Genomic DNA, 20,161 nt, shown 5'->3' on the forward strand with positions numbered 1-20,161 from the left:
TAAATGAACCGAACTCTCGGTCTTCACTCTCCCTGAAGATGGGGATCACTTCCTATGCTCAAGGTCTATAGGTTTTTTAAGATGATATTTCTCCGGCACATCCTTATTTTTTGTTATATGCGGTCTGTATAGAAACCACATGCTTTCCTGCTTTATTCTGTGCGTCTTCTAATTTCTGGCCTATTCCATCTTCTTTTTGGCTAACATTCTTGGTTTCACACTTTTTTGTCGAGCTTTTTTTTCAGTGTTAATTTCTTTGCGGTCTCTCCCCATGTTTTTTCACTACTGCTTTAGTCTAACACTACTGATATTGGGGAATAATTCAAGCATATGAGCTCCAATGCTGGAAAAAAGAAGCTACCAACCTATGGCTGATACGAGCAACACTCTGTTACTGCTTGATTCAACTCTCGCCCTTGAAAAAAGTGTAGCTATTCCTCACAGAAAATATACGCCTTAGTCTTCTCTCATCTGGACTCAGACGATGTTCCACTCAGAAATCTCCCCAATACCAACCTAGTACCCTACAAGGTATCCTACGTGCAGCGGTACAGCTCATCAAGGGCACAAAGAAATTCTACCACATCGCCTACACATTAAAAGACCTACACTGCCCCTACCCCCTTGTTTCAGCCTGGATCATCTCCAAGACGAGCTGCATCACTTATAAAGCTCTCAACAAGACCCCAGCTTACCTAGGAAACAAACTAGCCAAATCTGGAAGATAACACTAGACCAGGATTCAAGATATTGCCAGACTGGAGGCAAAACATTGCACAAACAGAAAAACTAAAGATAATTCCTCAGACTTTATGCTCCCAAGATTTTGAACAGCATATCTATCAACATCAGATCAGCACCAACTCACCTACAATTCAGAAAGAAGATGAAGACGCATCTTTTCTTCTAGCTCTACCTCCGAGTCTACCCTTGATCTTCAAGCCCCCTTATCAGCACTCTGTTGCCCTCAAGCTACATTCACACTCTACAAATACTGATACATAAATACATAACTACAACATAGATTTATCAGTTAATTATAGTGAATATGGTGATGTGTTCTCTATTTCTGTGATGGAGCTCCTGCTTAGCTGAAGTTCTGTCTAAATACATACTCTGATTTATATTAATTATAGTATTGTATTTAGAAACTGTTTATTCAAGTCCATTTTTAATATGGTAGACTTTCACTTTCAATCTCCTTACATAGTTGTATGTTCAACATTCTCTTTCGTCTTGTGTTACTCTTTTTTTTACTTGTTCTTTGTTTGTCTTTTGACAATTTCTTTAAAAATTCTCTTGAAAAGCATAGGAAATTAAGTAGTAAAACATTAAAGCTCCAGAAAGACAAAATACAGTACAAGGAAATCATATGCCATATGGTATGAGGATCAGAAGGCATGGTAGTAATTACAAGTGTGTTCACTTACCCGTGGGAAGATGGCGGCAAGAGAGCAGAACGTCAAAATCAGGAGTAGGATTTCACCCACGACAAAGGTCACATAGTTAGCAATCAATCTGCAAAAAAAAAAAAATGGATCCATAAGTCAAAGAGACAATTACAAATACATGATGGAACAAATCTTGCGTTCCTCAAATTCCTACATCAGAATCTGTATCCTCATGTGTACATGGTTTTTGAACAACACTGGTGACATTTCTTAGTTTCTTTTACTGACTTACTTTCCTTTCCTTTTCTATCTTGGAAATCATCAATATCACTCTGGGATGAACAGCACCAACACCAGTGTGATATAATCATTATTTATGTGATTCATAATCACACTGCAGTATTATCAGGAGAATACTGGCCCAATGACAACTAAATGTAAAGATTTGGTAAAGAGCTTTAAAGGCAAACAACTACACCCCTCCTCCACCCACATGAACCCTCAAAATCCCCACTTCCCAACCTGTGTCAGCTCTGCATCCCATTGTTTCTCTGCCTTTCTCCATAAGACCATGGTAGTTAAATAACTCTCCTGCAAGGAGGAAATTCACTCTCTTGCAGAGCCCATCCAAAACTGTCTGGGGGGTTGTCTTTCCATTTGATGGCAATAGTTTAGTGGAAGCGTGTGTCCCCAGGAAAGCAATACGGTTTACTTCACTCCATTACTGATGAGGTTCAAAAAGACTGAAACCAGTCTGAGGTTTCTAGGGTTCCTGTCTAGAGGGAACCTGGCTTGGCAGTTCCCGCTGGACTATTCCATATGCAGGAGGCACAAGCCCAATGTACATGAGGCAGGTCTCAGTCGTTTGTGGCATGGGGCGCAGAGAAATGATGGGCTTTAATGTGGTGCAAGAAATGTTTTGTTTGCTATTAGCATTTGGTAAGAGATGGTGGAGCCAGCTAACAAGCAAATACAACATGCTAGCCAATTCAGTGAGGCCTATGGTCAAGGGGGCACGAAATATATGTATGATAGATATCTGCATTAATATAAGAAGCAACATGAAACAGCAAGACAACATACTGAGAGGCAGAATAGATCTAGCTTATAAACTACAGGGTGGGAAACCAGCTTCACTGTATGATGGGCCTAATTGTTGATGTTGGTCCTTTGGTTGATGTTTACCATTACAGAGGAAGCAGAGTCAAACAGCAAAAGCCCTCCATCCCTTCCAGATAATTCTCATATTATCACAGTAGTAGCTACTTACATTGGATCGATTAAAATCTCCACAATGGCAGTGAAGAGGAGCACCACGCAGGAGCAACTGAAGGCAGCTCCGCTCTGCTTCTCCTTCTCCACAGAGAAACGGGTCTCCATTTCTGGGTTGATGAAGCGCATGGACAGGCGGTAGGTGTACTTTCCTTTTAACCTGAGGAAACAGACAAATCCTGGTCACAATAAGTATGCAAGCCATCCATCGGAAGGTTTCTGGGCTCATAGTGCATGTGAAGATGCCTAGTCAAGACCAGGAAATAATCACAGCGAATTCAGGAAAAGGGAAGAAGGAAACACTCAAAGCTTACATTGCATCTTATTATTTTTTTTTTTTTAACAAACAAGATCTTTATTGGTATCATCCGTCGTACAGCTCAACCACTGCCTACATCCCTTCGGGCCGGCAGGGCCAAAGTAACAGTGCTAGGTGGCATGTAGGGGGGGCGGGGCAAAATACACAGCAAGCCGCCTACAACCCCATGTGGGGCCGGCCGCGTCAGGGGGGGCAGCGGTAACGACACAGGGTGACTTAGATCTCGTTTTTATTAGGTTTTTCTTCTGAAATAATCATTTAACAGAGACAGAACTAGGGAGGGGGAAACCACAAACCGTGAAGTGTGTGCCAGGGTACGTGCGCCGAGGTAGGTCGTGTTAGTATACGCCGTGGGGATGAAAACTGGGGGCGGGTCAGGGACGTCGTTGCGCATGCAATCCTGCTGTGTCTAACCTGGTGAGATTACTCTCCGCCTCCGCGCTAGGGGGCGCACCCGGCCGGTGTGTAAGGAGGGATGCGATCCATTGGGTGTTGTGGTCAGAGTATCAGGATTCGTGGGAGCCGTGACCTTCCAAAACCCCGGGCTGGAGGGGGTGGGCGGGGTGTCCCCGGGCGGCAACAGCGGCGTCACGTGCGTTCCTGTGGGGGGCCAGGCTTGGGTGAACTGAAAGAGTAGTTGGGTCCATTCCATTGCTAGTGGGTACTTTCTCCGTCCCCGCGCCTCCTCCTCCCTGATTGCTTCCTCCTCCGCCGCCGCCCATTTAGCTTACATTGCATCTTATAGGACAAAGTATTTTGCCCTTCTTGACATTTTGACAGTTCACCCATAAAAATATAATTGCAGCAAAACAACTTCCTGTTCTGAAAGTGCAGCAGTTATCTTTAAAATCTTTTGTGGAGCCACTGTAGTAGCTCACCATCATGTGATCATCAGAACAAAGTGATGTTTGGCAGCCTAGGAAGGAATTTTAAATAAAGGGCGACACTTTTCTATTCTTTAGTCTTAGACGTCAGTAGAATTCTTAGCAAACCATTGCGTGATTTGATAGGAAGCTCCTGAGTTTGGGGTAGGAGATTGCCAGCACATATTTCTCTCCATCCCAGCTTTCAGCAGCAGTACAGAGTCGCCCCAAGCTAACGGCAGTCAAAGACAAAGGCAACACCTGTTGGCACTTACAGGGCTAAGGAATATAATCCAAGGTACCTCTTCTACCATAAACCTGAAACCCATCAATCGCAATACTGTCCTCATCCTCAAGCTATCCCGCAATCTCCACCCCAAAACCCTACAAGCACTCTCAACCACAGGATCCTAATTCATGGTATGGTAGGAATTAGAGAGCGGTGAGAAATTCCATGATTGCATGAAGACATTAAAGATCTGGATGACTGTAAACTGGTCACCCAGATGGTGGTCTGAGGAATTGGGTATCTTCTTGTCCCCGTGGGGAAAGCAAAGCACCTAGGAGTAATAATAGAGAATAGGCTCACTTTTGGGGATCAGGTGAACGCAGTTACTGCCTCCACATTACAGACCCTTAGAATGCTAAAAGGATATTGCACATACTACCTAAGGGAAGCCAACGAATAGTGATAACCTCCCTTATTCTATCTAAACTTGATTACTGCAACGCTTTATACCTTAACATCCAACAGCAACACATGAATAAACTGCAATTAATGCAAAATGCGGCAGCTCGGTTGCTAACAGGTACTCCTAAATTTACATCTGTAAAAAAAGAAATTAGAAAGCTCCACTGGCTGCCTATATGGCAACGGGTAACATTTAAAGCGCTTTGTACAGTCTTCAAGGCTCTGCACAACAGTAGATCAGACCATCTTAGGCAATGTTTAGCTGGTACACCGCCAACAGAACCCTTCGCTCTTTAGAAGCAAAGATGGTGATAGAGTCTACATTCAAAAGAGCCAATTTGGGCGGTAGAAGCTTCGTTACCTGCACCTCTAGGGCATGAAATGAACTTCTGTTCCATATCCGGGCCTCCCCAGACTTGTAGTCATTTAGGAAGCCACTGAAAACATGGCTATTCAGCAATTAGTTTCACCTGGGTCCTTATGCTTTCTGCTATCTCGACTATTGAGCTAAGTGCCAGGACACCTTTGGGTAACCGTTGTGCTCTATAAATTCATATAACATAACATAACACAAAGACATATCACAAACTAAACCCAGGTATCAATTCTTTTTTTTTTTTAACATACTTTATTGAGGACCTTGACATCACATCCAATGCAAAGATTATTACAGAAGGTCATTTGTTGTTTATACAGTTTCAACAGTAATATTGCATTAATCCACCGTCTAGAATATCATGACAGAAAATTATCTTCATGCACTATCGAATAATATCTAAGATTTTTGATAATCGTGAAGTAATGTCGCATAAATATCATGAACTTAAAGCATATCGATATTTCCAGTTAACCAAACAAACCTATCTACGCCCCCACCCTCCCTATCCCACCCAACCCGTACTCCTGGTCTGAAGATGCTAATTCTAATAGTAGCCTAAGGGAGCTAGTAGGGTATCACTAGGGGACCCACATTACCCATGTAGTGTTGTAGGTAGCTCAGGGTTTGGGAGATTCGAGGCAGGCGATCACAAAGCCGCATCGTGAGTCACGGTGTAGGGTTACACATTGGGGGTATTAAATCAAGTAGTTCGAAGTCATGTAACATAATATCCCATGTCATGGAGACGGGGTGTTTCCGTAACCCTTGCTCTTCCTCCCTCCGAAGGGCTGTGCCTTCAGCCTTCCCCCATTGTATCATGTCGTCTTGCCAGCTGGATAATGTCGGGCACCTGGGGGATTTCCACCTCATGGTAATGGCCCGTATTGCCAGTATGAGGGCCAAATCTAAAAATCTTAGTTGTACTTTCTGCAGACTTGTACGTTTACGAAGGCCCAAGAGGCAATCCAGGGCGCCATCTGAGACAGATAGGTGTGTGACCTCGCCTAGAGATTGACGGACACCTCTCCAGTAGTCCTGGAGGCGGGGGCAGGACCATAGCATATGAAAGAAGTATGCCTCGTCCCCTTTACAACGGGGGCAGCAGTGGTGTGCCTCAGGGAACATGCGGTGGATCCTCTGTGGGGTGAGGTATGACCTATGGAGAACCATTGCCTGTATACATTTTAGTTTGGCGTTACAGGATACTCTGTTAGGGTGTTCAAGGATGCACTTCCAAACCTTAGCCGTGATTTCTGTATTAGTATCCTCAGACCATTTTGTTCTAAGGGATGTGAGTGGGATTGCGGCGTGTTCACGTATACCCGTATATATCCATCTAACTAGGTGTCCCCCATATAATATAGGAGGTGAACCAAGTTATGCTGTGGAGGTTCTCTACGTTGCGGGGCCCATGTATTCCTGATGTAATGGGAGACTGTAGCGTGTAATAGATATAAACGTGGTGATGCCCCTGTAGCCTGTAAAAAGGAGTCATGGTCAATCCAGGCACGGATCCTGGTCTTCGTAAGCCTGCCCTGCGGTGTGGGGATACCCAGCAGGGGGATGTTTGTCGAATATAGGCGCACTTTAGAAGTATATAATAACGCCTTCTTCCAGCACTGCAGTGCTGTCTCTAGCAGAGGAGGGCTGTCCGCAGGGATGTTGACGTTAGGCAGAAGTAGGGAGTGCAGTGTGCCTCACTCTTCGCCGGCCTGCCCCCCAAATGAGTTCCACTAATATAGCATTCAGGGTATTAAAAATAATCTGTGGGACTACAATAGGTAAATTCACAAAATAATACAATAGGCGAAGGAGCATCACCATTTTCAGGATGGCGATACGTCCCATCACCGATAGGGGCAGGGAGGTCCAGAAAGCCACACTAGCTTTAAGGGCCGTTATGGCCTTTCCTAAATTGCCGTCGAGTTGATCCGACTGTGTTCTATATACTTGGATGCCTAAGTATTTGAATGTGGTGGGGGCTACTGGCAAGGTGTAGGTGCCAAATCGTAGATCGTCAGGGTATGGTACGTCCTGGAAAAAATAGGCCAGAGGTTTTCTCGGGTTTATAGCAAGGCCCGACACCTGTTCAAAGGTGGCAAAAATAGCGGGAAGAGGCGCATTATCGGCAGTCAGATCACGTAAATATAAGAGGATGTCATCCGCATAAATCAAAATAAGATGGGTCGTGCCATCTATGGGGATTCCCAGATGGTCTGCCGACCGCCTGAGTGCCACCGCCAGAGGCTCTAGCGCGAGAACAAATAATAGGGGACACAGCGGACATCCCTGCTGCGTACCACTATGTATGGTATATTGGTTTGAGCTATAGCATCCCGTACGGGCTCAGGCAGTGGGGGAAGTATACAGTAGGCATCAATGAGAGGGGCCTATAATTGGACAGATCAAGGCTATCTCGTCCCGGTTTTGGCAACGAGGTGACCAATGCTTGCATGGTGTTTGGTAGTAGATGGCCGGCGTCCAAGGCAGCCCTATATACCGCCTCTAGTGTGGGGACCAGAGCATCTGCATAAGTATGATAGAACTCGATAGGTAGCCCGTCGAGCCCAGGTGCCTCATTACGATTCAGGCCTTTAATTGCAGCACAAATTTCCTGCTGGGTGATAGGGCCATCAATTTTCTTTTGCACTGCATCTGAGAGTACAGAAATTGTAAGATCCTGCAAAAAGTCCACGATGGAAGAGTTCATATTTAGCGTGGGTACAGCATAAAGAGTGCTAAGATGTGCATAAAAGGCTTCATTTATCTCTCGTTGGGTATGGGCCATACTCCCATCTGGCGCGAGGATTTGGGTTATGAGCGGTGGGTCAGGCTTGTCTCGCACCAGGCGGGCAACCAGTGTCCCAGTTCTATCAGCCTCAGAGTGTTTTCGCTGCATATAAGCCCTATGATCAATCGTCCGTAAAGTTTCTAGTATTTCAGCGTGGCTAATACGGGCATTCTGTAATGCTGCCCATTTGTCTGGGTCCGACACTGCCTCCTGTTCTAGTGTAGACATTTGTTGTTCAATTCTGAGCAAGCTTTGATGTGTCTCCTGTCGGGCTCCCACTATCTGTCCGATCGACGCCCCCCTTACCACTACCTTTAGCGTGTCCCACTCTATAAGGTTGGAGGAGGCTGTGTTCCAATTTTCGGCTAGATAATTAGTTATGGTGGTGGAAAGTCCTGCTCAAAATGGAGCATCCTCTAGTAACTGTGGGTGTAATTTCCAGGTGGGTACTGGGGTTGGCACATTACCCCAGGCGAGTGTGATCTCTAGGGGGTTATGGTCAGAGAGGGTTTTTGCTAGATAAGTGGAATGGCAGACCTGAGTTACAACAGAATTGGAGCAGAGGAATCTATCAATCCTGGTATGGAGGCTATGTACGGGCGAGTAAAACGAATATTCTTTATGAGTAGGGTGTAGACATCTCCATACTTCTGAAAGCAACCAACCAGTCGACCGGTTATTAAATATTTCGGCTAGCTTACGGGCATTTGTACTGTGTAGTGGGGGAAGGGATCTATCCTTATTCGTGTCCAAGACTGCATTCCAATCCCCCCCCAACACCCAGGGGATACCATACCACTCCGCTAGTGCTACACCCAATCTATGGAGAAAGTGGTCCTGATCAAAGTTAGGGGCGTAGATACTGCCCAGAATCACCAGTGTGCCATCAAGCGTGCCCTTCAATAGAATGTATCGCACTTGGCCATCTATGCGGCGCTCTAGATCGACAAATGGGACCCCTTGGCGTACCCATATGGTCGTCCCTCTAGCAAAAGCAGAGTAATTAGTAGAGTAGACCTGTCCTCGCCCCTTCTTGCACGTTTTTTGTGCTTCTGACCCCGTTAAGTGGGACTCCTGCAGGAAAACTATATGTGCTTTGCGCCTAAGGAGATAGGCATGGATACAGTGCCTCTTCTGTATCGACCCCATCCCCCGTACATTCCACGTTAGTAGATTGTAGGACCCTAATGTGGCAACGGTTCTAGGCATGACACATTAGACTGCATGGAGCTCCAATTTAGGTGGAGCTGGTAGGCTGACATCGACCAGTAGTTCCCTTTCCCTCTAACATTAACAAAACATGGCTCCGCGCCCGAACTACGCTCGGCCCAACAACTAGCTGCAACTATCATATAACAAATAACGGTGCAAACGCTCTGAGGGGGGTCGCCGCCATCGGCCACATCCATGTCCATACTGAGGCTACAGTCCTGGCGGCTCTACGGAACCTAGAGGTACCTGGGGTATAACTAATTATGTCAGAGACAGTAGTTCTGCCCAAGTATTCCTGAGTAATCTACAGCCGGGAACCCGGCAAAACAGTGAGAATTGGCAGCGACATAGGATTAGTCCGCCACCACATCCTTTACAGACAATCTAAACTCAAGACAGAATCATACGGGTTAAAACATAGCGATAGTATTTGTAGACAATGTTTAGAAAAGGATATAATGGTCTATGGGAGTCAAGGATCACTTCCTCTTCACAAGAGTTCAAGTTGCAGGGGGTCCTGCGCTGTGTCATGCTCGTTGTGTGTCAAAATCCTGCTTCAATTATCAATGAGGTCGTCTACTGTTCGGAGTGTGATCGTGGGGAACAGAGTAATACTGTGTTCAGAGTCCGAGTTGAGGGTGCTGTCCTCTGAGTCCGTGTGGATCTTGGTGGAGTCCTCTCGAAATGTCCTGGCAACAACAAGGGCCCCCTACTGATCGAGTCACTGCTGTTCACGTGATGGTCCAGCGCCGCCCCTAGCCCGAGTGGTCTTCTGAGTCCGGCGGTGACTCAGTCTCTGCGGTTTGGCAGATCCCTGCGAGGATAATACTAATTGACTGCCCTGGCTTGTCCCAGTGCACATGACCTCAAGCCATTCCTCTGCTTCCGCCAGGCTTTCAAAGAAGTGGGTTTTCTTGTCATAAATGACTTTCAGTCTAGCTGGGTATAGAAGGGCGTATTTAAGCTGTGCTTTTTGCAGTTTCTTCTTCCCGGCTTAATAGGACGATCTCTGTCTTTGGACCATGATGGTATAGTCAGGGTATAGAGAGATACAATGGTTTTCATACTGGAGCAGCGCTTTTTCTCTTGCTTTTTGTAGAAGGAGATCTCGGTCCCAATAATTCAGAATTTTTACGATCAGAGGTCGAGGTGGTGCGCCCGGTTTGGGTGCTCCAGTTGGTATTCAGTGGGCTCGTTCGACACAGAAGTAAGGAGACAGACCCTCTTGTGCTATATGGTCTCTGAACCAGGCTTCCATAAATTCTGCTGCCTTTGTGCCTTCACTGTGTTCCTGCAGGCCAATGACGCGGAGGTTATTGCGTCTATTCTTGCCCTCTGCATCTTCCACCCGATCCAGCAGGCCCGTCACCTGCTGCTGCAGATGTTGTAGGGTTGTGGTGTTTGCTGTCACTCGGGGATCCATGTCTTTGAGGGCTTGGTCGTGCTCCTTAATGGTATCGGCCAGTTTCGCATGGTCCGCCCTGAGTAATGTAAGTCTCGTGGTAAGCATGCTGATTTGCAGTTCGAGGGCCGCCCTGGAGTCCCGGATTTCTTTCAAAATTAAATCCAACTTGTCAGGCCCACTGTCGATAAGTTCAGAAGACGCATTCCCTGGCGAAAGAGGCCGACTGGAGCCCTCCGGTGTGGTGGAAGGGACACCTGCACCTTGGTGGCCATCCATTGTTTTCCCTCCATCTCTGCTCATGCTGCGTACTGACCGTGGTGGAAAGTAGTGGTCTCCAGTCGTTTGGGGTAAGTGATTAGAAGGATGGAGGGGGGCAACAAGCTTACTCCTTCTCGCGCAGTCCAGGCCCCTCTGTGAATCCACTATAGAAAGGTACCCGTGCGGGCTGGTGAGATATGATTTAGGGGCTACACGCGTGAGCTCGCCCGGTTGTCCCCCTTAGAAACCAGGACAGCGTGTCCAGGCCGGGCCTGCACCGCTGGAGCGGGACCAGGTGGCAGAGGAGGTCACACAACCCAGGTATCAATTCTTAATCTGCCTCGAGAGTCACTCATCTATCACCCAACCAACCAGCTAACATCTGCTCCTTGCACACAGAAAGTAACTATTTGCTAGGAATTCCCTCCAGACAAACATGTACAACAAATATTAAGAACCGTTAAACCTAAATCATGTGCAGCCTAGGATGTAAAGCAACTGGGTAAAGCAAAAGTCTTTGCCACAGAGCATAACATCAACCTTAGGGTACAGCGGTCAGGAGGAATGCAGGGAATGTAAGGAAACCCATCATCGGGTTCAAGGCCTCACAGCTGAGAGTTACACTCCAATAACACAACATAACCAAAGAAGAAGGATCGGCAAGCAGCTAAGCTAAAAGGTAGTACTCTTTTACTGGCAACTTGTAATTGCGAGATGATAAAATACCTAAGAAACTGCTTGTGAGAAAGTGGATTATTAGTTTGGCTGGATGGTAGTACACCACAAGTAATGATGTCACTATTCTTGTTAGGTCCAGTAAAGATTGTCATCCCCTGGTAGCTAAGGCACTGAGCAAACAGGCTAGCAAACTTAAGGAACCGTATAAAACAATTTATAAAAACCGAGAATATTTTAATGAACAAAATTACAAAAATCCAATATGGGGAAACAGAGATATTAATTTTTACAGTTTTAAATCATACTAAACCTGGACAAGGGTAAGGCTTAAGGTTGACTACAATAGAGCAAGGTTTGGATACAAGGACCAGTTTCACCCATGTCAAAGTTACCTTCGGATTTAACAAATATCAGAGAAGGTAGAGTCCTCAGTCAATCCATTAAATCCAACAGAAAGAAGACTGACGTACAGCCCATCCCTGCACGAGATACATACACGGGGCCCGCTTCCAGGCTGATTACACACAATGACCTCACCAACATCCTCGGCTTCCTCGAAGGAACATCTTGTGAGTATGGAAATCCCCCACTCTCAAGCTTAAAGACGTTCACAAAGGTATACCCTCAACCACATCTTGCTGGTTATCAACCGGTGTAGGTGCACCCACAGAGTCTTCCAAGCAGCATTGATAAAAACTTAACAGATCCTCCCATGCTCAAAAAACCCTCCCTTGACCCAGACAACCTCAGCAGTTATCGACTCTAGCTTTGTTTCTTTGGGAAAAAGCCTTAAGAAGACATCTGTGATTCAAATACCATCCCAGCCATCGACCCTGACAGCCATCTATTCCTCATCAGCACCCTGCCTTCCTGCATGGACATGAAAGACAAAGGTGTATTCTGAACACCATGACAAGAAGGTTACGCCTTCTTGTGTACGTAATATGGCTCTTCTCCATGGGTGGCAGGCGTCAAGCAGCGCTAATGAACATCATATCAGAAAGTCGTTCTCCATGGGTGGCAGGTGTCAAGATGTACCAATGAACAACACAAAACGAAGGCGTAAAATGGCTCTTCTTCATGGGTGGGAGGGGGGGTCAGGCTGTACTAATGAACACCATGACAAGAAGGTGTAATATGGCTCTTCTACATGGGTGGGAGGGGGGGTCAAGATGTACTAATGAAGACCATGACAGGAAGGAATACCTGCTACTTCAGGAGGTAACAACCCCAGGAAGCACTTACTTATGATCTGCCGCTGTTGTTGATTTTTAGTCTGAAAGGTTAAGAACGCTCTAAATTACGCTCAAAAGGAAGTATCGGGCCAGTCTCTGGGGCAGGCTACCCTGCCTCGGAGGATGACCTTTCTCCACTGGACAAAGGTCATTGGATGGTGCTATGACTGTCACCATGGTCTCTGAGGCTTTTATCTTCTAATGACTGCAATGCTCAAGCGCAGCCACAGCAGACGCAGCCGAGGCTGCTATCTGCTGAAAAGGCAGGCGTCCCTTCCGACCCATGGCAATATAAAGTCATCACAATCACAAACAAGAAATCCAATTCTTCCATTTACACATAATAAATAAATGACAAGCAGCAGCACATCAAGATAGTGACAAACAATTGCTGATTTGCAACAACAACAAAACCTGTTTTCCTTGGCGAAACTTGCAACACGGTGGGCATTATAACATAATCCAGCCTCACGTTTTATTTTTTCACCAAGTGAGAGAACAAATCCTGCCCAAAATATGACCCATGATGACTCGTGAAATGGTAAAACACAGATGAACAGGCAAGAGAATCCACCAGCTTGCACACTCCTGTGTCCTTGTTACTGCCATGTTATCTAATCATATTTCAGTCAAATAAACACCTGCAAACAAGACCCTCAGTGCATCAAAACAAAAGTAAACCTTTGACTGCTGTGTCCTCATCACTTCCTAACTGTGGATGATCGTGTGCCTTACAACTGGTGCATTACTTAAAGATAGTTCACTCCTATTGAATGTGCTCGTGTAGGACAATCTGGGACCTGAAATACCTCATTAATCCTCTGAAACCCGAAGCATAGGAGGCAAAGTGAATATGGCCAGGATCACACAGTGTGGTCAACTGGGGCAGCTAGGATTCTGAAACTTACATATCACCGCACCCCACATTCAAGGCAAAGTCAAAAGGTGGAACTGACTGTCCCGCGTGCCTGGTGAAGCGGAAGTGGGCAAGTTCGAAGGCATTATTCTTCTGGGAACAGTGTTCTTATGAGCACTGCTTCTCCAGTGACTTTATTAAAAATATAACTTTTGCTTTTGTCAAATTAATATAATTGGACACATCAACATCCCTCTAGGGCATATGATTGTCCTTGCTGGCGACCCAGTCAATCTGGGCTGCTGTTAAAATATTCATATATAGCCTTGCAATATCTAGTTAGAACCCTACAAAATCTTTCTTTTCAGTAATATAGCTGATATATTTGTATTAAAGCACATCATCAGACCAGAACGACTTTCCTCCAAGCAGCCTTCTTTGAAAGGACTGGGTTTGCATGTCTTTCTTGCTCTCAGTGGCACACTGATTAAGGGTGTAGCCGATTTACCTTATAAAAAGCCGTATATTTTGTAGGCATCTTTGCTCCCTTGTTTTTCAGCGCTTTTTCACGGGCTTGTTTATTCTGAGGTGAAGGGGTTCTAGCAGGTCTTGAGCTGTGTAGTCTTGTGGCTTTTGTGTCGGATGGGATGAACACGTTAAACCTGTCAAATTCTTTTCAACTGATTCAGTGGCCGTTTTCATAATGTGGACAGCGCTCCCCCTTCAGGAGGCGCAGAGAGGTGATTGGGCTACCTGACTGGCTATCAGGTTGTCTTTGGTAGTGAACACAATTACCAGCATCATACAACATGTATGTGTGGGTCCTTTTACTTGTTACCTAAAACATGGGCTGCCAGGGCTTCCATTAGGTCTGCCGCTAGTCCTTTCTCGATGTTGTTTACCCAGATGTTGAAAATACTATTAACAGGATTTCGTTGGTCACAATTTGTTGGGGCAGGGCCAGTTTCAGGGTGTACCCCAAGAGAGAGGAGTCATATCCCTGAAGAAATATTTTTCGTACGACAAATGATGTGTGTGAGTTGATTACATACAGGAGGATAAGCACTGTGTTTTGGACTCCTTTCCATTTCAGCGCTTTATGTACGCTACCACAACTTGGCTCCTCCCACTTTTTCTTCTACCAATCTCGATTGATGTTGCATTCGGGTGGAAGCATTCGTCTACAATAGTGACATGCAAGTCTGTAAGTTGGATTGAACAGGTTAATGAAGGGATAGAAGAGGGAAGAGTCTAGAACGTGTTTTTTGGGCGATCATAGTAGTAAGATGAGGTTTGAGATGAGTAAAAAGATAGATGTAGGAGGGAAGAGTCTCTAGAAAGGGATTAGGTTAATAATGGTAGTAAAATGAGGTTTGGGATGAGTCAAAGGAGAGATACATGAGGGAAGAATTTAGAAAGGTTTTTGGGGAGATCATGGTAGTAAAATTCGGTCTGGGGTAAGCCAAGGAGGGATAGAGGAGGGAAGAGTCTACAAAGGGTTATTTTGGAGATCGTAGAAGGAGGTTTCGGATGAGTCAGAGAGTGCGGGTAGAAGATGTATTGAGAGGGTGTACGGTGAGACAGAGTATTGCATTGGAAAGAGTCAACGTATTTTTTTTCTTCTACAGTAGGAGTAAAGTAATAAATATATAGATACATGACTACATACAAAGGGTATACATGTATAAGGAGGATACTGTATTGAGATTTAAAAATGTATTGTATAAACTCAAGGCTTTCAAATGTTGCAGTACTTGTAGCTCATATGTGTATTTTTATAAATTTTAGTTTTATATGCTATTTTAATTTTATATTTTCCTCAATATTTCAATAGTGAAGCACTTGTAGATAAAATAGTCATATCTGCATATTTTGATAGATAAATAAAACAAAGACAAATAAGCATCTAATCAAATAACTAATATGAAACCTATGCAGTGATCTATATTCATGTTAAGCATAGAATATTTATATTTAACCATAAGTAATATATACATTTGTTAAGCAGAACTAAGAATATCTATATATTTTTTAAAACAGTCATTATACATATTTATATTTGTACAAAGAAATGCACATATCTCTCTCTCAGGATATATATATATATATATATATATATATATATATATATATATCATCAAATTACAAATGTTTACATACACGGGATATGCTGTACATTAGTGTATAAGTAAGATGGTTATGTAGGAAAGAGCCAACTCTTGAGTAGTCTTCTGAAGATACGACTGTTATCTGTGGATCTTGTTTGGGGTAATGAATTCCATAGTTTGGCTGCTTGACAAGAGAAAGATGTACCACCTATGTTTTGGTTCTCGTATTGGGGAGGTGGGGGGGGAGAGGGTTTGAAGCGAGGTGCCAATCTGGAGCGGAGGTTCCTTTGTTAAATGTATTTGGAGATTTTATTCCTGATGAAAAGAGGTCCTGTTGCATGTACTGCTTTGTGGGTGATACAAAGTAGTCTGGAAGCAGAGTTCTGAATCTATTGTTGTCTTTTCATAGTTGATAAAGGTGATCTGTGGTAGAGGCCATTGGTGTAATCAAGTTTAGACGGCACAAGAGAGATAGTAGCCTGGACCTTGTGTCGAAATCCCAGGCGGGGGAAGATGCGTCACAGAGTTTTCATAGTTATGAAGCTTGAGTTTGCTAATTTGTCCACTTGGGCATTTATTGATAACTTGGAGTCCATGGTAATTCTAAGGTTTTTTACTTCCTTAGATACTTTAGGCGGTCGTCTCAGATTGTCAAACCAGGCGCAGAGTGGGTCATCATTTTTCAAAATACCTACATGTTTGTATTTCAGTTTTAGATGCATTCAATTTGAGATGGCTCCATTTGATCCGCTGATCAACAGCTCTGAGGCAACTAAAGATTTTTGTGTTTCCAATGTCTTTTGGGGCTTTCCAGTTTAACAAGTATTTGTGTGTCATCTGCATAGTTATAGCATGTGAGCTGAAATTCAATGATCATTGGCATTAATGACTTCATGTAGATGGTGAAAATCATGGGTGAGATGATAGAGCCTTGAGGGATCCCTGCTTTGTAACGGTTTAGATGAGAATGGGAAAATATGGATGACATTTGTTCTGTTTTGAAGGTAGGATGTGTTACAGTCGAGAGCAGTCCCCTCTATGCCGGCTTCGTAGAGTCTTTGTATTAGAGTGTCATGGTCAACTGTGTTGAAGGCAGCTGAGTGGTCCAAGAGAAGTAGTGCAGCTACCCCGTTCCTTTCTACCATGTTTGTAAGGTCATCCCAGATGGCGATGAGGGCAGATTCTGTGCCTCTTCCGGGGCGAAATCCTGTTTAGTAGCCTGAAAGTATGGAGTTATCCACACTGAATTGTGACATCCGGGCAAATGCTGCTCTTTGTATCAGTTTTCCTCAGGAACAGTCCATTTGTAATTGATCTGTATTTCTTGGGTTCATGCGATTCCAGATTTATTTTCTTTATTAATGGGTGGTTGTATGCCTTTTTTAGGTCTTATGGAAAGATTCCCGTAGTTAAAGAATTATTGATTCTTCTTTTTGGTGTGGAAGCAGAGATAGCTAAAAGACTGTACTTGAAGGTTCGTGGTTGACATGGGTCAGAAGGTCATCCAGCTTGGATGCTTGCTTTGACCAGATTCATCATCATTATGAAAATCTTTATCCGGTTTTACGAATAAAACCATAAAAGTCATACAAACATCAGTAAAACTTCACCAGAAAACAAATTCACAATACAGTACAACCAGGGTAGTCTAAATACATATGTACAAAACGGTGTCTTTTGAGAGGAGTTGTAAAAAGATAAAAGCTGGTCTCACCCTCCTAAAACAAGCCTTTTTAAGAATAGGGATAGTAAATACATTTTCTGGGAGCCGTATAAAAACTACAAAACATTAAAAAGAGCATCATGTCCTGAGGAGATTGACCGTCCCAGCCACAGGGCATGAGGCACTGCCCTCTATGAACACCACGGGCCTGCTCTTATATACTGTAGCCATTGGAAGTGGATGATGTGGTCAAGGGAGAGAAACTCCTTTAAAATGTCTTTGCTAAGTGCCTTTTCTTGCTTAGCCCAAAATCTCAGGTTCATGAATATTTGTTTGAAAGAAATGCAGAGGCTGGGTTAGCAGACTCTTGGAGGAGATTTTTGGAAATGGGTTGGTGCTGATGGTTCTCCTTTGTTTCAAATAGGAGTCTAACGTGTGCTTTGGTTGTGCAATGATCTGCTAGTTTGTCAGTGAATTCTTGAGTGATGGGATGAGTTCTTTCTGTGCATTTAGGTTTACGAAATTCAGTGACAATTTTATAAAATTCTTTATTTGCGCTGTAGCATTTCGAATTCTGTCTGAAAAGTACCTTAAGTTTGTGTAGGTGAAGTTTGTCTTGATTGCGGTTTGTTTTGAGCCAGGGTTGTTGCAGCTTTCTAATTTGTTGTTTTATCTTTTTTAGTTCTGAACCTTCTCCAAGGTGCTTGTTTTCTTTTGTCCTGCTTTGTTGTTCTTAGTGGTATTAGGATATCAAACGCTTCCTGTAACCACTCAAAGGTTTTAAAGAGAATGTATTGTGTCTTGATCTCTGCTAGATGTTAGTTGTATTTTTAAGTATTAGAAATTGCGCTTGTTCCACAGTGAATAGGTGTGTGCAAGGTGGTCTTAGGTGTGTTGATTTGTGGTGTTTTATGTTGGAAAGCTACCAAATAGTGGTCTGACCATGCGGCTGGAGTTATTCTTTGAAAGATAATTAGTTCTGGATTTGCAAAAAAGACATCTAGGATGTGTCCAGCGATGTGTGTGAGTTTGTGTACGATCTGATATAGGTTCAGTGTGACTAGGCCAGCGATAATAGTTTTTGGATTGGGCTTAATGGATTTGTCAAATCAACTGTTTAGGTCACCAAGAATGCATAGGTTGGAGTGTAGTGTTTTTAGGTTTGAAACTGTGTCTAGAAATGCTTCTGGGAATGTTGCCTAACTGGGTGTTGGTTTGTAAAGGAGGAGGAAGTTACAGGAGGAAGTTGGTGTAGGGTTGCATCTAGTGATGAGTGCCTCACAATCTTATATGGAAACGTCAGCTTTAGTGTGAATTACTGTTTGCTTGAATATAACAGCTAGTCCTCCTCCTCCTCTTTTGCCTATATAGTTTTTTGTTAGTTTGAACAGCTTCATGCAGCACTGGAGCCATTTCATCTCCCAACCATGATTCAGTTATGAAAAGTAAGTCAGGCTGTGTGTCACTTAGTAGGTCATAGATGTGGTGCTTGTTTTTAGGGAGTGATACAGCATTTATTAGTAGGCAGTTTAGAGACTGTGTTTTGGTGGTTGTGTGACTTTGTTTCCTAGAAGAGTGAGCAGCAGTTTGTGAACTTGTAGCAGATGTGTAATTGGTGCTGGTATTAACTGTATGAGTATAGCAATAGTATTGTTTTCCTATATCATTTTCCCCGTACAGCAGGCTTAGAAGGCACTTTGTTAGGTCTGCCTGTGTAGGTGGTGGAGATAGTGGTTCAAAGTGAGTTGGTGAGCTGTGTTGTTTTTGTTTTTATAGAGTAGCCTTGTTGTGTAATAGACATGAAGATGCAAAGTTGTGAAAAGTGGCCTATTGTTTATTTTGTTTGCATCTGTTTAGGGCAGAAGGTGTATGGGTTAGGGTTGATGGTGGAGCATGTGGGTAATGTTTTAAGGCTTTAAATCGTGCAATGGATATGAGGCGGGTGAATGAGAGTTGTGTGGGTGTATTTGTGGTAGGTGTTGGCAAAGAAAGAAGATTTGCGATCAAAGATGGTATAGGCTGTGTGTTATTTGTGTAGTCATGAGGGTGGGAGTGGGTGTATGTTTCTAATTTGTGACTGAATGCATTATGAAATTGTGTGGAGACTTTGATGAGCTGGTATGCGTGTTATGCTTAGCTTTTGTTGAGTTGTGAGAGGAGACATTGATGTAGTGGTTTTCTGAGAAGGATTTGTATGTAAAGTACTGTTGGTGAGTGGAAGTTGAATGGTAAAGGGGGTGGAAAAGAATGTGTATGTGAGATGGGCTGGACAAGAGTTATGAGTGTTTGTGTTAGATTTGATAGCTGGAAGAGGTAATATGTGTGGTGGAGTGGAGATAAAGGATTATTTGGTTATATGTTTTTGGTAAAAAGAGGAAGTGTTGGTGGATGATATGCTGGTATAGGTTTGGTGGTGAAAGAATGGGGTCTGTTAGGAGCATGTACAGGGTATACCTGGGGTTTTGTATGAGCAGGGAGTGTGTGCCTGGATGGATTAACGTTATGTATAATGCGGCTTTGTGTTGTGTTGGTGATATGTGGATTTGTAAGTGGTATAGGGCAGCGTGGTGTTTTGTGTGAGAATGAAGGTGCTATTGCTTGGTAGTTGGGGTAGACGGGTGTATAGGTGTGGTTCGTGGGGTTTTGTAGTGGTTTTTGAGACACTGAAATGTGGATAGGGTTTCTTTGTAGTAAATAAGTAGAGTGTATTTGCTGTGAGTGTGTTATTATGTTTAGATGGTCTTGATGAGTTAAGGTGGCGACTGATGAATGGAAAAAAGTGCAGCATTTCTGGCCCTAGGCCTGAACAGTCCCAAACAGACAACTGCCTTTGTCCTATCCGCCCTTAGTGTCAATGCCTGGACTGAGACACCCTGAAACCGAAGGTTAAATAGCCCTAGGTCAGGTGACCTTTGGCCAATGGGAACTCTAGCACTAATTGTACCCAATCAGAACCCTAGCCCTAGGACCAATCGGAGACCTGGTCCTTTCAACCAATCAGAGCCTGAGCCCTAGCAACCAAACAAGAGCTAAAGCCTAA

The 20,161-nt window shown here is 44.0% G+C and overlaps 1 protein-coding gene across 2 annotated transcripts in view; it reads right to left on the minus strand.

Annotated features, from left to right (window-relative positions):
* Positions 1-20,161, minus strand: part of ADCY3 (adenylate cyclase 3) — a 335,432-nt gene that overhangs the window by 59,183 nt on the left and 256,088 nt on the right. For both annotated transcript variants that reach the window (XM_085613086.1, XM_085613087.1), the window contains exons 10-11: positions 2,662-2,823; positions 1,431-1,518 (exon numbers count right to left, since the gene is read on the minus strand). In XM_085613086.1, the coding sequence (XP_085469212.1) occupies positions 1,431-1,518; positions 2,662-2,823 (250 nt within the window). The remainder of the gene's footprint in view (positions 1-1,430; positions 1,519-2,661; positions 2,824-20,161) is intronic.

The sequence above is a fragment of the Triturus cristatus genome, chromosome 6 (assembly GCF_964204655.1).
Source record: "Triturus cristatus chromosome 6, aTriCri1.1, whole genome shotgun sequence".
Lineage (NCBI taxonomy): Eukaryota > Metazoa > Chordata > Amphibia > Caudata > Salamandridae > Triturus > Triturus cristatus.